Source organism: Astyanax mexicanus, chromosome 24 (assembly GCF_023375975.1).
Source record: "Astyanax mexicanus isolate ESR-SI-001 chromosome 24, AstMex3_surface, whole genome shotgun sequence".
In the NCBI taxonomy this organism is placed as follows: Eukaryota; Metazoa; Chordata; class Actinopteri; order Characiformes; family Acestrorhamphidae; genus Astyanax; species Astyanax mexicanus.
In genome coordinates, this window is record NC_064431.1 from 25148326 (window position 1) to 25167354 (window position 19029).

The following is a 19029-nucleotide window of genomic DNA, read 5'->3' on the forward strand; positions in this document are numbered from 1 at the left end:
TTTCAAGAACAAAGCTTGGTTCCAGATTTTTTCCTGGACACCTCCAGCCTGCATGTGGATGTGTTCAATTCCATCAGCAGCTCACCTGATTTAACATTATTTAACAGCATGATTTACCAAACCAGGTGTTTTTCTCTAAAAATATGTTTCTGTTTTTTTAATTGCAATTTTAGCTATGAAGCGTAAGGAGGAATATGTAATTCATTTTTTGTGTTACTCCTTTAAGAACTTATACTATGTCTAAAAAGCACTATTGTTTGAGATTATTTTGGGTTCAGATTTTGTTTTATTTTTTTTATATTCTAATTTGGGGGGGTAAAAAACAACCAAAAACAATTATCTTAAAAGTGTGCAGTAAATAATCTACATTATATAGACAAATGCATTGGTACACCTGTTACTTTAGGTGTGTTTTAATAGTTTTATCACACCTAAAGGTTATTTTATTGTTTAATTTCTACTGTTCACAGTGTATACTGACTCAAAGAAAAACACTGTAGAAAGATTTAAAAAGAAATAGTTTTTGATGTAGCATTAAGTTCTACAATGCAAGATGTAAGAATGATGAATCTTCTTTATTAAACAGATTTGTAATTTAACATGAAACGAGAGCAATCCGTACAGTTTTATCCAATTTTGGCAAGTCCACAATGTCTGTGAAACATGGGGCGGGTGGGGCAGAGGGGTTCAGGTGATAAGCAGATGGTGTTCTACTTGTGTTTCTTCTTCTTTAAATTCTCCTGAGGCTTTTCACGGCTCTCTACGGGGGCCTCGGGTAAAGCAGGCTGCCAGGTGAGGGGGTTCTGTCTGTACATGGGCCATGGAGGCAGTGTGAGCTGCAAAAGAATAGAAGAAAAATAATTTTAAAAAAATTAACAGAGGGATAAAACAGCTCTTGAGCTTATAGCTGCATTACACTGACATGCCAAAAAGTCATGGGGCAGCAGCATGCAAAGAGATCATGATGTGTTACCTCACTAAATGGCCTGTGTGAGGTGTGAGGTGTTTTCTTCTATGTGAGACCAGTAAAACACTGGTCAACGTGCTCATGGCAAGGCAATGTAAATTATGAAAGTTCGAGCAAGGTCGGATAGTGGGTGCGAATAGATGAGACTTTCCAATTAACGAAGTATAGCCTCTTTAAAACAATGCAAAAGTCATGGGACACAATACTAGTCCCTGTTCTATGATATTTGGCATGTCTGTGTACATAATTAAACAGTACAGTAACAGTAATACAAAATACGGCTGTGCCATATCGAACCATGCGCAATAATATCGCCAAGATTGAATATCGTGAATGATACCCTAAAATATTGTTCCATATCACCCACCCCTAATTATCACATCAGTGTAGGGCTGTCCCTAACGATTATTTTTTAAACGATTATTCTAACGATTATTTTTTTCGATTAGTCGACTAATCTATTTATTGAGAAACATATTTAAATAATTATTATTTTACGTTTTAAAGCAAACGATAAAATACTATATTTATATATAATAACAACAACAGCAACACAAGCCTACTAAACCAAACCCCACACTTATAATCACTTACATGTACAACACGTTTAGATCTATAACGCTAAAAATGGATAAGCTCCCATACACCACAACCGTGTGTTGCACTGTTTTCTGTGACCGCTAGATTTTGTGACCACGGGCAAGTAGTTCTCAGCAGACCGGTGCACTGGCCGATTCGAAACGTGTTCGTTTCTAATGTTTACCCCGACTGGCCAAAACGGTTCAGTTTAGGGCTGAGGGTAAGGTGTAGGTATAGAAAGCTTCCGTTTTGCCAATGAACGCTCATAACCGTGAGCACTGGTCACAAAATTCCGACGGTGACAGAAAACGGTGTAACACCGCAGCGCTAAAATAACTTAAGGCAGCTAGCTAGCTTAGCTAAACACCTGAACTTATGAATAATGCTACTGTTTCTGGAAACTGTGAAATGCCATGCACAAATATAAACCAAAAATGTATAATTTCTGCCTGTGGCAGGTTTAAAACCTTTGGTAGACAGCCTTAAGTCTTTTTAAGGACACCCGCGGAGACCCTGATGTAAACGGTAACTTACTGTGTGACCCTGTTGACATAGTGCTCCTGGATGTTTGCGCTTCAAGTGCTCCTTTTGCACGTATGGCAGAGGACCACATTGTTGCCCTTTTGCGTGAAATGCTCCCAAACTTTAGATGCCCGCTGGCGTTTTTTTGTAGCTGTTTTCACTACCGCAGTTCTACAGCGGGGGTGTTGTGCCGATTCTGTCCGCGAAGCGGGAGTCAGATTCAGCAGAGAGTCTCTCTCTCTCTCTGTCTGTCTCTCTCTCTCTCTCTCTCTCTCTCTCTCTCTCTCTCTCTCTGTGTGTGTGTCTCTCTCTCTCTCTCGCACGTGAACTCCTCCGCGTTTGACTTGCAGAACTGTGTTTAGCTGTTCTTAAAAATCATTTTAATTAAATAATAGTTCTATGCTTCTATGTTACCGTGTTAATTAACATGTTTACGACGCGCCGACGCACGTTATGCAAATCGATGTATTTTCGTAATCGATGACGTCGATTATGTCGACGCGTCGCCCCAGCCCTACATCAGTGTACTAATTTTATCCTGTTTTTAGCAAAAGAAAAATTCACACTGTTCTCATTTTCTATTATATATCTACTAGAGACAGATTATATCTGTTCAGTATCATTTATTTTACTTTAATCCTGGATATATGGAGATATTAAGAGTACATTATTATTATCATGACATTCTGGATCATTTACTTCTGTTACAAATCTGATAAAATTCTTATATTTTTCAATGTGTCAGTTAGGGGTGTGCCATATTATATCCTATACAATAAAAAAAAAAAATTGTTTTAATGTAGTGTTTTGTCATATCGCCAAGAGTATCATTATCATGAAAATACCAGGAAATATTGTGATATTATTTTAGGGCCATATCGCCCACCACTAATAAAAAATGGCTTTTCTAGTCATGTAAAATACATGACCAAAAAGAATTTCTGTGGCAAAATAGCTTTTTAACAAAAATAGGCATCATAAATATTTCTAGCAATATTTTCACAGTTAAAAATAAAAATAGCAGCATATTTTACACAGTTTGGCCCAATAATTGCCTACTGATATATAAAAACATTAAGACATATACATACAGCAAATAATATAGAACAGTAAGACATAAAAAATATAAACATAATCTGCTTACCAAACAAGAGACAGTGAATCCAGCTAACATTATATAAACAGTCCATCCAAACTGCTCAATTATAAGACCATAAATGAATCCAATGACCTGAAAAAACACAAAAATACAGATTACAGGGATAAGAAAGAACAGAACAAAATGATGCTCAAATGTGACGCAGAGGGAACCAAAAACTTTTCTTACCGCAGAGACGAGGATGATGCCCTGGAAAATCTGCTCTGCAAGTTTCTGTCCTTTGTAATCCTAAACAAACATATTTATATTAATATATCAATTAATGATTTAACACCATAAATAACCTAAATACACTTGTCTTATAACCCTACCAGTGGTGAATTGGGCAAAAATAGTAAACAGCCATTCAGGTCTCCTTTAATTTACACAGCACTGTGTTTCGCGTTACAGTGGGTCTGTCCATATGTCAGCATTTACAGCTAACTACAGATTATAGAACCCACATTTGAAGCAGCAGCTGCAGTTCTTAATGTTTAAAAATATGAATTATTACCGAATTATTACTGTAATGCGGTTAAAACTGACCGCTAGATATCAATACCCTGCTGCTGCTAACACTAGCGCTAATAAACGGCGCTAACCCGCCGAATAACAGCTAAAACTACGCATTACCGAAAGCTCTATCTAACGTTCACACTTACCATATGCGTCGGAATCGATTTGAACATAGACAGCATGCTGAAATATCCGAATTAATCCGATTTAAACATAAACTTATCTGCAGTTAATATGAATGTGTGATTTCCTGTTTCAAAAAGGTGCACGTAGATTTCGGAAGGACCCAGACAGAGCATCAAGCGGATAAAAGGAGATAACAGCATACGGCTTTAAATCTATAACGTTATATTTAATCATTCATATCATGGTTTTATTTACATATACGTACATTAAATAATCTACACTACAAAGAATTAATTGAAGTTAAACGAATCATGCCAAATTTTTATACTGGCAGACAACTAGACAGCTTTGGCTAATCTATATTACATACGGATTGGCCAGTAAGCGTGGATGGCATGGAGCGGAGATGGTTTAGAAATCTAAGAACCGCTCTCCGCTTGCGTTTTATTTCTTCGGGGAAAAAAAGATAAAATCATATTTTTTGTTTGTCTTTTTTACTTATTGATGTATCATTTTGGTGAAATAACAAAAATAAACCGATTTTTATATACTAATATAACTAAATGTGATTTCCCCCCCTGTTTCAAAAAGGTGCACATAGATTTAGGAAGAATTAACATAAATAACAAAGGTTTTTATCCTACAAATGTAAACAATTAGATCACGATTTTTGATTAACAATCATATAGGTGCACATAGATTTCAGAAGAATTAAATGGAATATAAATAACACAGGATTTTAACCTACAGATTTAACCCTTTAGATAAAAAAAACGATTTAGACATTTAAATCATGCTTTTATTTACATAAATCCGTAAATCGCTTTTCCAGTGTTTTATTTCTCAAGGAAAAACGTTTTTTAGACTTATTAATGTATTGCAAAGTAACGAAAATAATCGCAAATAATGTAAATAATATATTTTTTTCTGTTTCACAAAGGTGCACATAGATATCAGAAGAAATAAAACTAACATAAATAGCATAGGCTTTTAACCTACAAATTTAAAAATTTAGATCATGATTTTTGATTAACCATCATTTAAAATAAGAAATTAAGTCAAGAAATCTGTAAATCACTTTTACAGCATTTAATTCTTTCAGAATAAAAGTTGCAGGGTATTTGCCTGCTTCACTCTTTGATTAACAAATATTTGCTTTGAAGGATGGGTTTTATGTTGATTAAATTAAGTTGACTGGAGTTGAATCAGGCCAAACATTTTATTTTCTACAGGCAGCGAGCTAGACAACTAATGCGTGCCATAAAAGCGATGTAGCAGGTTTGTACTGATTAATAAATAATAAGGATGGCCCGATTAGCTTATACTATATTAGTCCGCTGTTGCGGAGATGGTATAGAAGTCCGTGGAAATACGTGGATCGCCTGTACAGCGTTTTATTTCTTCAGAATAAAAATGGCAGCGTGTTTGTCTGCATCGGTCTTTGATTAACACATATTTACATTAAAGAATGAGTTTTGTGTTGATTAAATGAAGTTAAATTAGGTTAAATGGAGTTGAATCAGGTCAAACATTTTATTTTCTACAGGCAGCGAACTAGACAACTAATACCTGCGATAAGGCAAAAATGGGCGGTAGTTTTTAGCGTCATAGCCGGATTGCACTGATTAATAAACAATACGGATAAACCTGTTCGGGTATATTGTATAAGTCCACTGTGGTGGCGATTATATAAGGATCTGTGAATCGCCTTTGCGGCGTTTTATTTCTTCAGGAGAGAGGGCAGCGTGCTGGTGTGTTTGTGTGACTTGTTGATGTTGAGTTGGCGTTTTGGATGAGGAGCTGGAGCAGCGCTGAGGAGGCGGGTAAGCTTAAAGAAGGCAGTAGTTGCATAAATTATCTGTTTATTTACAGTTTTATTGGGTTTTGTGACTATACACACGTTATGAGCCATGGCTGCTTATATCTTAAATCAGAATTAGTCACTGGCCTTATTTTATTCGCTACAGAAGATAAATTTAATTCACAAAAGTATCCAGGCACATCTTTATATTGTTAAATTTAGCAAAATATCACTGATCCAAGCTTAAGGTCACTATCTATATTGCTCAAAGTCAGTTAGAGGGGTTTAAACCCCATGATTCCTCTCAGTATTGAACTGTAGATGAGTTAAACGGAGTTCTCTGTATTGATTAAGATCAAGCCACACCTGGGATAAGCTGGAGTGGCATTTCTGATCTGCATGTAATTATCTGACATTAGTACTTGGCCTTTTTAAACCTCTATGGACGGTTGGGTAAACAATACTACTAATAAAAATGTTTTTTTTTAGTAATCAACAAAAAATGTTTTTTAGTGATAAAAAATAACATTGCAAAATTTTAAATTATGGTGTAATATATAATAAAAAATTATCTTGTACAGTCAAATCCTCACAGCAATGTCTCAAATAGTTTACACTAGATTTAGTCCAATAAAAATAAAGGAAAAGGGTTAACATATCAAACATTTCCATCTTCCCAACTATTGAGAAACATCTCTACTTCAGCATGATCCTACCACCACCAGGCTTCACTGTAGGTATGGTACTTTATTTGGAAGCTTAATATAACCATTTATATGTCACCAGGCTCTGTAAAAAAGATAACTTTTTACAAGAGGCTTGTAAAAAAAAAAAAATCACTAATTTGAAGTCTTTCCAAATGCATTGTAGATGCCCATTTGTTCAAAAGTTGACTGTTATAATAGGTGGTGTTGTAATTGTGTTTCTTTCTTTCTATACAGAACAGAACCAGTGGAGCAGTGTCCTGTCCCAGTCTGAGAAGTGAAAGGCAATGACGCGCAGAGGTAGATAATGAAATTTATCCCTTTTTGTTTTGTCATATTTTTAGGTAAATTCGTATTTCTAAGCTGGCCTTGTTGTCTTTCAGTGAACGTGGTCATCCTTGTGCTGCTGTCCATTGCGTTCTTGATCATTGTTCATCGAAATCTGCAGAATCTCAGTGATTTCCTGAAGCAAGACAATGCAGGTCCGTATATCTTTTCTGTTGAGAGTGTTTCTTAATATTCAAAATATATACTCAAATTAGAAAGAGTTTGCACTGTCTGATGCCAAGGTATGTTTAATGTTTTGTCCACTCAAGTTAAATGAATTTGTTAAAGTGGCAGTCCATATTATTTTGTTTCTAAACTGAAAGCGGAAGCATTTCTAAGGGGAGAAGAGATAAAATATTGTGTTTAATGGTCCCAGGGTGTTGGAACAACCATCCCTGCTAAGCCTAATATATTCATTCTAAAAACTGGGGTGTCACGTTGCTTTTCGCTGAGTTCTTCTGGCCACATCACGTGTCTTTGTGTATTTAAGTCAAATGTACAGCCTCTAAAAGTGGATCCAGCTCAGTTTTACTGAATGCGAGCGGCTGGTAGAGCAACAGAGACTTCAGAAGGGGAAACTCAGAGCTCAGTAGCTCATTTACTCATAGTGAAAACAAAGAAACGAATGAGTGAAGTTTCTGACTGAGCGCTCTCTCTCTCTTTGACTGAACACAACCTGGAATAGAATTAATCCGCTCTAAAAGAAGACTGCATCACCAATAGCGCACAGCGTACTCTCAACCGGAAACAACCGTCCACCTGGAGGACTGTATAGGACACTACAGCTTTTACCCAGGACTGAGTGCCATTCCATTTCTGGGCCCACAGTCATACATACATACATACATACATACATGAAATTAGAGGGTCCTAAATATTCTGGGTAATTTTAGAGTATCCAGTTTACCTGATCTACATGTTTTTGGACTCCAAAAAAATCCAGATAGGGACTTGAACTCAAGATCCCAGTGCTAACCACTAAGCCACCGTGTCATGAGATATAGTTTAAGAGGGGAGGAATAGGAAGGAATTTCGGTGCTTACTGGGCAAGGCCATCATTCAACAGTAGCTGTTAGAACCACATTAACAAATGCCACTCAAAACTTTATGGTGCAAAACAACCGAAGGCTTGCATTAACCACGTCCAAAAGCGGCGTCAATTACTCTGGTCTAGGAGGTTTCTGGGACAGGCCATCACACAGCAGGTTTTTCTGATTTGGGGTTGTAATTATATTCATAGGCGTGATGTTGTTGGTGTGCCTTTCTTTGGATCTTCATTTCTTTCATCTCTTCCTAGATGTTGCACCTGGTATGATCCTGCCCTTTGAAACGGGATTCTTCTCAGATCGCAAAGCCAGGACAGGGGAGGAGATCCCTGTGGTCATCACAGCCGCAGAGGAGAGGCTGGGGGCCGCTGTGGCTGCCATGAACAGCGTGAACCAAAACAGCAAAGCTAATGTGGTCTTCAGCATAGTCACCCTCAACGAGTCTGTGGAGCATCTCAGGTAAGAAATGTTTTAGAAACACGAATATAGATTGTGAATGTTAACGGTGGCATGCCCCTTTTATCTGCTGGTCAAGGGGATTGAACCAACAACCTTCTGGTTCAAAACCTGCTTTCTTATCATTTTAAAAGCTTAACAATCCTGGACAATCTTTGCATATTGTAGCATAGAAAGCTCCTCTGAACCAAAAGCTTCAAGGACTTTGCTTAAGAACCCTCTAACAGTGGCAGCTTAGGAGTGGGTCTTGAACCTACAACCTGGGAAGCCACCTCAGTACTTGTGGGACTCTAGGGAACTTTGGTTGTAAAGGTAAAAACAGGAGAAAGTGCTGGTTCTTGACTCGCTTTTCTTCCTCGTGTAGGGAATTGAACCAATAGGCTTTTGGTTCCAAACCTGCTTCCTTGACCTTTTTATGAGTTTTAAATGCTGTAAAAATACACTGTTGCATATCCTACCTTAAGAAGCTTGGGTCAGCCATGCTATGGCAACCCTTGTGTAGGGTTTTTGTGGGTATTGAACCCTCAGCATTGCCCCTTCTATTATTTTAGTAAAAATGACCCTGTAATATATAACAATGTATGTAATAATTGTTGTGTTTTAAAAATAGTATTCAGAGTAGTTACATGGGCAGAGTGTCCAAAGGCTCCTACCTGATTGCCATGGAAACCAGGGATTCTCAGATAAGAGCTTTTCACAAGAAGGACTTTATCTCTTTTTTAATCTGACCAGTGGTGATGCTTACAGTTCAGTGTCAGTGTCAGGGGCTTACATTTCCCCTACCCACCCAGCTCCCTGGTGGTCTAGTGGTTAGGATTCGGCGCTCTCACCGCCGCGGCCCGGGTTCGATTCCCGGTCAGGGAACACAGCTTTTTTTCTTTATTTTTACCCTGTGTGGAACCCTGCATGCAAATTTATGACTCGCCATTAGATCACAGGCTTTGTACATGCATTTCTAGACAAGCTGGGAGTCAAAGAACAGTCATCTGAAGTAGCATGTGTCAAGTTTTATAGAGAACCAATAAAATAATGATGCCATCTTTAATGTTGGCTTCGTCAAAGGAAAAGACTTCTCGTTCAGTCTCACAGACTGCTGCTTCCTTCCATGCACCAGCCTCCCTGGTGGTCTAGTGGTTAGGATTCGGCGCTCTCACCGCCGCGGCCCGGGTTCGATTCCCGGTCAGGGAACTCAGCTTTTTACTATGTTGCTCCTGCTATCAGCTATGCAGCATATATTATTCATATTTATGGGTGAGCCATACAGTAGTGAGTGCTAATTGATATGGAAGTTTCGGACTCCTTTACCTTTCTGTGTATCTAAAAAAAAAAAAACTTTATTCAGAAAATTAAGCACTTCAGGAATCCAAAAATCCAGCCAAATCTGAAATTGAATCGGGACATTGTGATTCTGTTCATCAGTGGTGATACCCAGCACTAATGTAAATCAGTGGTATTTAAGACATATAATTATGTGACTTTGTGTTTCTCCTTTTTGGGATCCCTCTACAGTCAGTATGTGAATTTCAATCCAAAAATTGGATTAATGTGTTTATGATCCAAAATACTCAAGGAACCAGCATTTCACAAGAAGGGCTTTATGTTTTTTAATCTGACCAGTGGGTATGCTTACAGTTCTGTGTCAGTGGGTCAGCGGGTCACATTTCCCTACCCATCCAGCCTCCCTGGTGGTCTAGTGGTTAGGATTCGGCGCTCTCACCGCCGCGGCCCGGGTTCGATTCCCGGTCAGGGAACAAGCCTTTTACTATGTTGCTCCTGCTTCAGCTATGCAGCTATACTTTTATTCATGTTTATGTTTATGATGCAAAAAAACTAAACAAAACCCAAGTGAACCTGTGTAGGACAGTGGTTCTCCAGCAACCAGAAAGACAATTTTAAACCAATCAGGGAGACACTCACAGGTCTGTGTCAGTGGCTCATACTTTGCATGCCTTTCTCAGATTGCAGACAGTTGCATCCTTGTGTGTAACCAGCTCCCTGGTGGTCTAGTGGTTAGGATTCGGTGCTCTCACCGCCGCGGCCCGGGTTCGATTCCCGGTCAGGGAACACAGCTTTTTTCATTGTTTCTACCCTGTGTGGAATTCTGCAGTGGATTATGTGCCTTATCAGGAGTGTTAAAAGCAGGCATAAGCAAGAATTTATGACTCACCATTAGAGCACATGTTTTGTACATGCATCCCTGGGCAAGCTGGGAGACAAAGTTATCTGAAAGTTAAGTAGCATGTGAAAATTTTATGTAGAAAAACAATTTAAAAAATAGCGATGCCATTTTTAGCATCGGCTTCGTTGAAGGGAGAGACTTCTTGTTCAGCCTCTGACTCGGCTCACACATTGCTGCTTCCCTTCTTGCCCCAGCCTCCCTGGTGGTCTAGTGGTTAGGATTCGGCGCTCTCACCGCCGCGGCTCGGGTTCGATTCCCGGTCAGGGAACGAGCTTTTATCATTGTTTCTTCCTTGTGTGGAACCCTGCAGTGGATTAACGGGCCGTATCAGGATTACTTAAGCATTATGCTTTGAATTGATGACTCCACATTAGAGCACAGACTTTGTACATGCATTTTGGGAAAGGCTGAGAGACAAAGAACAGTCACCTGAAAGTTAAGTAGCATGTGTCAAGTTTATGTAGAGAACCAATGAAAAATAGTGAAACCATGTTTAATGTTGTCTTCGTTTAAGGTAAACTCTTCTACTTCAGTTTCTATCTCTGCTCACAGACTGCTGCTTCATTCCACGCACCAGCCTCCCTGGTGGTCTAGTGGTTAGGATTCGGCGCTCTCACCGCCGCGGCCCGGGTTCGATTCCCAGTCAGGGAACACAGCTTTTACTATGTTGCTCCTGCTATCCAGCTATGCAGCATACTTGTATTCATATTTATGTTTATGACGCAAAAAAATCAATAAAACCCAAACAGTGATCCTATGTAGGACAGTGGGTCTCCAGGAACCAGATACACTACGTTAAACCAATCAGGGAGACACTCACAGGTCTGTTTCGGTGGCTCATACTTCGCATGCGATTCTCAGCTTGCAACTGCATCCCTGTGTGCAACCAGCCTCCCTGGTGGTCTAGTGGTTAGGATTCGGCGCTCTCACCGCCGCGGCCCGGGTTCGATTCCCGGTCAGGGAACACAGTTTTTATCATTGTTTCTTCTTTGTGTGGAACCCTGCAGTGGATTACGGGTCGTATCAGGAATAGTTAAGCACGTGATGCTTTGAATTGATGGCTCCCCACTAGAGCACAGACTTTGTACGTGCATTTCTGGAAATGCTGAGAGACAAAGAACAGTCACCTGAAAGTTAAGTAGCATGTGTCAAGTTTATGTAGAGAACCAATAAAAAATAGCGATGCCATCTTTAATGTTGGTTTCGTTGAAGTAGGAGACTACTCGTTCAGTCTCTGTCTCGGCTCACAGGCTGCTGCTTCCCTCCTTGCACCAGCCTCCCTGGTGGTCTAGTGGTTAGGATTCGGCGCTCTCACCACCGTGGCCCGGGTTCGATTCCCGGTCAGGGAACACAGCTTTTATCATTGTTTCCACCCTGTGTGAAACCCAGCAGTGGCTTATGTGCTGTATCAGGAGTATTAAAAGCAGTGTAATGCAAAAATGTATGACTCACCATTAGAGCACAGGCTTTGTACGTGCATTTCTGGGCAAGCTGGGAGACAAAGTCACTAATCTGAAAGTTAAGTAGCATGTGAAAATTTTATGTAGAGAATCAATAAAAAATAGTGATGCCATTTTTAATGTTTGCTTCATCAAAGAAAGACACTTCTAGTTCAGTCTCACAGACTGTTGTTTCCCTCCATGGACCAGCCTCCCTGGTGGTCTAGTGGTTAGGATTCGGCGCTCTCACCGCCGCGGCCCGGGTTCGATTCCCGGTCAGGGAACAAAGCTTTTGCTCTGTTGCTCCTGCTATCAGCTATGCAGCTATACTTTATTTATATGTGTGGGTAACTGTGAGCCATACAGCAGTAAGTGCTGCTTGGTATGGGGGGGGGGGAAACAAAACAAAAAAAACAGTGAACTGTGTAGGACAGTGGGTCTCCAGGAACCAGAAACACTACTTTAAACCAATCAGGAAGACACTCACAGATCTATGTCAGTGGCTCATACTTCACATTCCTTTCTCAGCTTACAGACCACTGCTTCCCTCCATGCACCAGCCTCCCTGGTGGTCTAGTGGTTAGGATTCGGCGCTCTCACCGCCGCGGCCCGGGTTCGATTCCCGGTCAGGGAACAAGCTCTTTTACACTGCTGTTGCGCTTTAAGATGGCCAGTTTGTGCTGTGTGTTCTAATTGCGTTGTGTAGAGTCTTGATTTTATTGGTCAGTTTCCTACAAAACATGGACAGAATCCAATTACAGATCAGAGGCAGATGACAACACTACCAGTCAGACTCTGTTAGGCTCTGAGGTGGAGTGAGCATCTCAGCCCTAGTAGGCGGAGACTAGAGCCTTATAGATTAAATTGTGTTTAAAAAAAATACATTTCCGAATTAATCAAGTGTTAATGAATTAACAGTCACAGCACTACTTTTTTTTTTTTTTACCTTAAAATAACAGCTGAAAAATCACTGTTATGCTCCACTGACAGATAATAACATTCATACTCATACTTCATACTTCATACTTCAGTTACATACTCCGTATGCTAATTTTAGTGGGGCATGCCCTACATGCCTCTCTCAGCTTACAGACAGCTGTATCCCCCTGGCCACCCAGCTCCCTGGTGGTCTAGTGGTTAGGATTCGGCGCTCTCACCGCCGCGGCCCGGGTTCGATTTCCGGTCAGGGAACGAGATCTTTTCACTGCTTCTGATGTTTTTATGTATACGACATACATTTTGTTATTTCTCTTTTTTTAGGTCCTGGTTAGGTAAAACGGAGATAAAACATAAAATCATCACGTTTGATCCGAAGGTCCTTGAGGGGAAGATTCCAGATGATCCACAGAAGGCAGATTTGTTAAAACCAGTAAGTGCACATGTCCATTTTGGCATGCTATCCATGTTATACTGTGAGAATTAGCATTTTCAACTTAAATATATTTTCTTTCAGCTAACTTTTGCCAGATTCTACATGCCTGTGTTCCTGCCTGATGCAGAAAAGGCTGTTTACCTGGACGATGACATTATTGTACAAGGTGAGTGTATATCCAGTTGGCAGGTGTATGGCCACTTAACAAACTTGTTGATGGTCCCGTAAATCAAATAAAGTACCGTATTTTTCGCGTTATAAGGCGCACTTAAAAACCTTTAATTTTCCCAAAAATCATCATGCGACTTTTAATCCAGTGGCTTTATATATGAATTTTACTAGTCTGGTATTAAGGAGTAATAAAGCCACTCTGCTTATAACTTGTACAGTTTCAGTTTTGCTCTCCAGCACCGGGGAGAGAAATCTGTGTAGATGAATATCCAGCACTCCTTTGACTTTAAAAGAGTCATTTTTTTATAACAGTTTTGTGTACTTAGCTTAGCTTTACCCAGTGTCTTTATCCTTTTCTAAATATAGATTGCAGTGTGCTTTTCCAACAGGACAATGCTTGTCCACATGCTGCTTCTGTCTTAAGACACTTTGAAGACACATCACCAGACCTATCTCTAATCAAAAATGTGTGGGATTCTATTAAACCCGCTAGCTATAGCGTGTATTATCACAGGACACCATTAAGAACCTCTACAACTCTACACACTGAGACATCGCTCTACTTTTTTTGTGTGGCTCAATTAATATGACCAAACGTTGCCCATATAAGTCTTGTGTTTTAACCATTTACTATTCCTTGTAGCCATTATCTCCTATCTAAAAAGCATTACAACTCGACACGTCCTCAATGTTTCTTTGATGACAACTGTTTCTTTGCCATTGCAGGAGATATCCAAGAACTTTTCGAGAGCAGTTTAAAGCCTGGCCATGCCGCTGCTTTTTCCGAAGATTGTGACTCAGCATCTGCTAAAGGCATCGTCAGAGGAGCGGGTAACCAGGTAAATATAACCAGAAGCCATAAAACACACAGGATGTGGATTTTTTTTGCTCCATTGCTTCAGAAATCTGATAAAGCATGCGCACTCAGTTTCCAAGGGAACTGATACTGAACACAAAACTGTTAAAGGTGGAAAGGGTAGAAAAACTTGTCATTTATTTTATTACGCAAGTGTTTGCATAAAAATTAAGACATGCTGACCGCACGTACACAAGCACTTATACAATTATCATGTCTGTGTGTTTCTCAGAACAATTATATCGGCTTTCTGGACTTCAAAAAAGAAGCTATTAAGAAGCTTGGGATGAGGGCGAACACATGCTCTTTTAATCCTGGAGTCATTGTAGCCAACCTGACCGAATGGAAACACCAGAACATCACCAGGCAGCTGGAACAGTGGATGGAGCGCAATGTCAAGTAAGTGCACACATGAATAGTGTTTGGTGCCTGTCTTTGTTTCCCATTTGCAGAGTGAAGAAAGAACTGTTAATGTAAATTTTAGTGTTTAGGTGTGAATTTGTAGCTATGCATGATCAATATAAAAATAAATCTTCTGTGAAATCCTCTTAAATCATAAATATCAGATGTCTTTTTTTTTCAGATTGTTCAAAAATATTGTATGAATATTTAAGTTATTTAATTTTTATATATATAAAATTGTTTTAATTGACAAGTAATTTCGTCTTCTGAAAGTGCTAAGAGAACCTGTATTTTTTTTTAATAATATTTCTCTCAATTCTGATCTGTTCTACCAGGGAGGATCTCTACAGCAAAGCTCTGGCAGACAGCTTCACCACACCTCCCCTGCTTATTGTGTTCTACAAGCACCACTCCAGCATCGACCCTATGTGGCACGTCAGACACCTCGGTAAGAATATTCATTAATTTTTTTTATCTTTTTTGCTCTAATACTAGAGCAGTGCATGTTTAGATTCTCCAAAATGGCCACTGTAGGAGAAAGAAGGAAGGACGATTTGGAGCATTTCTATTATACTATCTCAATATTTCAGGGTTATTTTATTTGCCATAACAGTATTATTGGTGATGTGACAAAACACCAGAAGAATATATGACTGCAAGCAAAATACAGATTTTTATTAAGTTTATTAAGTATAACAAAAAACTTAATAAACAAACAATTGTAAACTTGTCTTTTTTTTTTTTCCCCCAAACAAAAACCATCATATAAAAATATATATACAGCTCTGGGGAAAAAAAAGAGACTACTTAAAATGATGATTTTCTTTGATTTTACTAAATTGAAACCTCTGGAATATAATCAAGAGAAAGATGTATGATCACAAGCCATCAAACCAAACTGAACTGCTTAAACTTCTGCACCAGGATTGAGTGGCATAAAGTTATCCAAAAGCAGTGTGTAAGACTGGGGGAGGAGAACATGCCAAGATGTATAAAAACTGTGATTAGAAACCATGGTAATTCCACCAAATATTTATTTATATAATGTATATATAAACTGATATATAATTTTTATTTTAAAATGTGGCAATTGTGCATTACGTAATATGGAACACACACATACCGTCCCCACATATAAACTGGATACTTTTTACTTTTTAAGTGGTGCTTTTTGAAGCTGACAAGCTGACTAGCATCGTGTATATATATATATATATATATATATATATATATATATATATATATATATATATATATATATATATATATATATATATATATATATATATATATATATATATATATATATATATATATGTCTTATCTGTTCAAACTACATGTTGGTGGAGCATACTCTACATGCCTTTCTTGGCTTACAGACAACTGCATCCTTCAGCCACCCAGCTCCCTGGTGGTCTAGTGGTTAGGATTCGGCGCTCTCACCGCCGCGGCCCGGGTTCGATTCCCGGTCAGGGAACACAGCCTTTTTTTTTTTAAATGTATATATAACATCACTGCGTGAGCTGCTACTGTTTTTTTTTGAGCCATGCAAAATGTTTTGTACATATTGCATGGAAAATGTTATATACAGTGATATGTACAGAGTCCCTGAACCTCTGGATTGTTTATAAAATCTCTACCTTTCTGAGAATCTTATAGGATAGAAATAATTTCCTGTACATTAAAATTTCCTCCTGTTCTTCTACTACTTCTTCTTTCAGGAACCACTGGAGCTGGAAATCGCTACTCGACACAGTTCGTCAAAGCTGCCAAACTACTGCACTGGAACGGACATTATAAACCCTGGGGCAGAACCTCCTCCTTCTCTGAGATTTGGGACAAGTGGTACATTCCAGATCCCACTGGGAAATTCCATCCAATTAGAAGACACTCAGGGGACGAATGAGCTTGGATTTGATTACCCGGACACTTTTGCACTATCATTCCTGCTCACTAGGATACACTACTTTGTTGCATCAGAAGATTTAGCCCTTGTATTTTGTATTTTTGCCACATAAGACAAAACTAGGAATAGGGCAACACTGCTGCTGCCCCTTCTCTCTAGTGATGTATGTTTTGGTTGGCATTAACTTTAGGAACCAGCATTGAATATTGAGTGCATTTACACCAGCCAAAAATCAGTTCATAATCTGCAATATAAACAGAATACTCAAGTCTGATTAAGAAATCTGATTAAGTAATCATAGCAGAGATGAAACTGAAGCATTTAAATAATCACGTTCATGTTGTTGCCTGTTTTGTTAAACAAAGTTTGGCCACGAGTTTATTGGCTGTAGACTCAAGTAAACTCATTTAAATTAAAGTTTTACCAGGATCCAATTACCCAAGGATTACTAGCTAACCACAATCATATGCACTTCATAATCACATCATAATGATGATTTATGAACAGTTTTCTCATGTAAACAGCATACATTGATTTCTTAGATCAGCTTAATCCAAAATAAATCCAGTTAAAAATCTGATAGAGCTGGATTGTATCTTTAGAAATTTGATTTCTCAGTGCTTGTGAACTCATGCACAGAAACTGACTGTGACACCAGTCTGAAGGATTTTAGCTGATTTACATTCATAAAAGAGCATGACAAGGCATCCTGTTTTGTTTATTTGATGGTTGCAAATCAAAAAGCAGCGACTCGGTTCTGATACATCAGCTCACAGATGCCCTGTGCTGATCGACATCACCCTTTTGGAGTGATGAGGGGCAAGAGCGCCATCTACCCACCCAGGGAGAGCAAGGCCAATTGTGCTCTCTCAGGACTCCGGCAGCTAGAAGATGAATATTATTTAAATTCTTCGGTTCCAGTGTCGCTCCAAAAAAAAATTGTTTGGTCAGCATTTTGTTTTAGCTGTGTTAAACACTGCCTTTTTTATTTCTACTAAAACGGGTCTGTTTTCACTTATGCACAGACTGAGAAATCAGCTAAATAAAAGATGGTTTGGGCCTTATTCTGATCTAAGAAATTAGATAATTGCAGTAATCTGATTATGAATGGATTTTTGAGTGCTAGTAAACACACGCATTGTTTTTCTAACCATGTCAGTCCTATTTTTTTTATCTTAATTGTTTGTACACTAGCTGTCTGTTACATGTCCAGGAGAGAATTGACCTAGAGATCTTCTTGTGACAGAATCCACTAAAATGCGCTACTACCTCAGCCCTTAACAGTGTGCAGTATGGTGAACTATAATAATAGGAACGGTCCCAAATTTCATCTTTTCATAAGGTTGTGTTTTTTTTTTTTATATATATATATATATATATATAAACTCACTACATTGCTTCTACAGGTACTTTATTCTGTTACAGTTACAACACTAACCATTGACTGCCTTTTTTGTGGCTTTCCAAGCATGGAACAGAACCACTGCCAACATGTTTTGTGTCTGATGTAAGCTTGTTTTCATATTGTTTTCTAATTTGTTTCATTACCGTGTAGTATAAACAGTTAAAGCATGCATGTATTTTGTGTTTTTGTTTGTTTCTTTGAATAAAATGAAAGCATGAGCTGCATTTGATCCCATACGCTATGGCTTCCCTCAGTATGATTTTAAGAGTGTAAAGGGATGTACATGTATATAGGGAAGCAGTTGTTACGATGCCTTGAATAAAATTGGTTACTCTTTGTATCCCTGTTTGACCAGTTATTGTTCTTCTGAAAGATGTTGACTAAGGCTTTGTTCACTCAACAGGTAAAAAAAGTTGCCCAAATCTGATTTTCTCACAAAATATGTATATGGTTATTATTAACGGTTTTTAATATGACCCCTATCTGACATTATTTCGGAACAGTTCTTCTCCCCTTTTTTTTTGGCTTCACTGGCTGTTCCGTGACTTGTATTTATGCAAATAATTTGTATGTATGGCATATCAGTAGAACAAAATCTCTATTACAGAGAAGAATACCCACTTGAGAATCTCTCATGGGGTTTGATTGACCAACAAAAGGTGGCAAAATGAATGGGTTCACATGGAGCAACTAAGCAATTATTGTTCAAATATTTCTCATACCGAAAAATGTCCTCATTTTCTCAACAAAGCCCAGTATCAAATGTTTCAGCACTGCATCATTTTAGTAGTAATTATTAAAGTTTATACTCTATTTTTAAACGTTTAAAACATCTTCTGGCTCTATTTACAGCATCATCAGTTTAACATACAGCTATGGAAAAATAAATAAGAGACCACTTTATGGAGTCACATCAACGTCAAAAGTCGAGGGCTCAAAAATACATCAGGGGCACTTTTTTTGCTCGATATTTTCACATTTGTGCTTAGGTGTAATTTACACACTCACAATTTTAAACCGCGCTGGTTAATTTTTTTTCACCTGTTATTTTTGCGCCCTCGACTTTTGACATTGATGTGACGCCATACCACTTAAAATTAGTTTCTTTGATTTTACC

General features: G+C 38.6%; 2 protein-coding genes and 12 non-coding genes across 14 annotated transcripts; 13 read left to right on the plus strand and 1 right to left on the minus strand.

Annotated features, from left to right (window-relative positions):
- Window positions 1-556: 556 nt before the first annotated feature.
- On the minus strand, window positions 557-4021 carry spcs1 (signal peptidase complex subunit 1). Its single transcript, XM_007228731.3, has 4 exons — window positions 3869-4021; window positions 3396-3455; window positions 3213-3299; window positions 557-836 (listed from the first exon to the last, which is right to left on the minus strand). The coding sequence occupies exons 1-4, from the start codon at window positions 3902-3904 to the stop codon at window positions 711-713; spliced, it is 309 nt and encodes a 102-aa protein (XP_007228793.1). The 5' UTR covers window positions 3905-4021; the 3' UTR covers window positions 557-710.
- A 1513-nt stretch (window positions 4022-5534) lies between these two features.
- On the plus strand, window positions 5535-18252 carry glt8d1 (glycosyltransferase 8 domain containing 1). The gene is made up of 10 exons (XM_007228730.4): window positions 5535-5671; window positions 6591-6653; window positions 6737-6835; window positions 7978-8185; window positions 13061-13169; window positions 13254-13338; window positions 14070-14182; window positions 14432-14598; window positions 14937-15049; window positions 16323-18252. Exons 2-10 carry the CDS (start codon window positions 6641-6643, stop codon window positions 16505-16507), a joined length of 1092 nt encoding a protein of 363 aa, XP_007228792.3. The 5' UTR covers window positions 5535-5671; window positions 6591-6640; the 3' UTR covers window positions 16508-18252.
- Window positions 8975-9046, plus strand: trnae-cuc (transfer RNA glutamic acid (anticodon CUC)). Its single transcript has one exon. It is a non-coding gene; the product is annotated as a tRNA-Glu (tRNA).
- trnae-cuc (transfer RNA glutamic acid (anticodon CUC)) lies at window positions 9299-9370 on the plus strand. Its single transcript has one exon. It is a non-coding gene; the product is annotated as a tRNA-Glu (tRNA).
- Window positions 9862-9933, plus strand: trnae-cuc (transfer RNA glutamic acid (anticodon CUC)). The gene has a single exon. It is a non-coding gene; the product is annotated as a tRNA-Glu (tRNA).
- trnae-cuc (transfer RNA glutamic acid (anticodon CUC)) lies at window positions 10175-10246 on the plus strand. Its single transcript has one exon. It is a non-coding gene; the product is annotated as a tRNA-Glu (tRNA).
- On the plus strand, window positions 10558-10629 carry trnae-cuc (transfer RNA glutamic acid (anticodon CUC)). Its single transcript has one exon. It is a non-coding gene; the product is annotated as a tRNA-Glu (tRNA).
- Window positions 10941-11012, plus strand: trnae-cuc (transfer RNA glutamic acid (anticodon CUC)). The gene has a single exon. It is a non-coding gene; the product is annotated as a tRNA-Glu (tRNA).
- trnae-cuc (transfer RNA glutamic acid (anticodon CUC)) lies at window positions 11254-11325 on the plus strand. Its single transcript has one exon. It is a non-coding gene; the product is annotated as a tRNA-Glu (tRNA).
- Window positions 11639-11710, plus strand: trnae-cuc (transfer RNA glutamic acid (anticodon CUC)). Its single transcript has one exon. It is a non-coding gene; the product is annotated as a tRNA-Glu (tRNA).
- On the plus strand, window positions 12013-12084 carry trnae-cuc (transfer RNA glutamic acid (anticodon CUC)). Its single transcript has one exon. It is a non-coding gene; the product is annotated as a tRNA-Glu (tRNA).
- On the plus strand, window positions 12363-12434 carry trnae-cuc (transfer RNA glutamic acid (anticodon CUC)). Its single transcript has one exon. It is a non-coding gene; the product is annotated as a tRNA-Glu (tRNA).
- On the plus strand, window positions 12920-12991 carry trnae-cuc (transfer RNA glutamic acid (anticodon CUC)). Its single transcript has one exon. It is a non-coding gene; the product is annotated as a tRNA-Glu (tRNA).
- trnae-cuc (transfer RNA glutamic acid (anticodon CUC)) lies at window positions 16007-16078 on the plus strand. Its single transcript has one exon. It is a non-coding gene; the product is annotated as a tRNA-Glu (tRNA).
- Window positions 18253-19029: the final 777 nt, after the last annotated feature.

What these genes read in the sequence shown, in the direction of transcription:
- glt8d1 (XM_007228730.4), top strand. An exon ending in CGATGACATTATTGTACAAG is followed by an intron (nt 13,339 to 14,069) that starts GTGAGTGTATAT and finishes TTGCCATTGCAG; the next exon opens with GAGATATCCAAGAACTTTTC. An exon ending in GTGGCACGTCAGACACCTCG is followed by an intron (nt 15,050 to 16,322) that starts GTAAGAATATTC and finishes TTCTTCTTTCAG; the next exon opens with GAACCACTGGAGCTGGAAAT.
- spcs1 (XM_007228731.3), bottom strand. Translation starts at nt 3,904, where the DNA reads ATGCTGTCTATGTTCAAATCGATTCCGACGCATATG. An exon ending in GCATCATCCTCGTCTCTGCG is followed by an intron (nt 3,300 to 3,395) that starts GTAAGAAAAGTT and finishes GTGTTTTTTCAG; the next exon opens with GTCATTGGATTCATTTATGG. An exon ending in GATTCACTGTCTCTTGTTTG is followed by an intron (nt 837 to 3,212) that starts GTAAGCAGATTA and finishes ATTCTTTTGCAG; the next exon opens with CTCACACTGCCTCCATGGCC.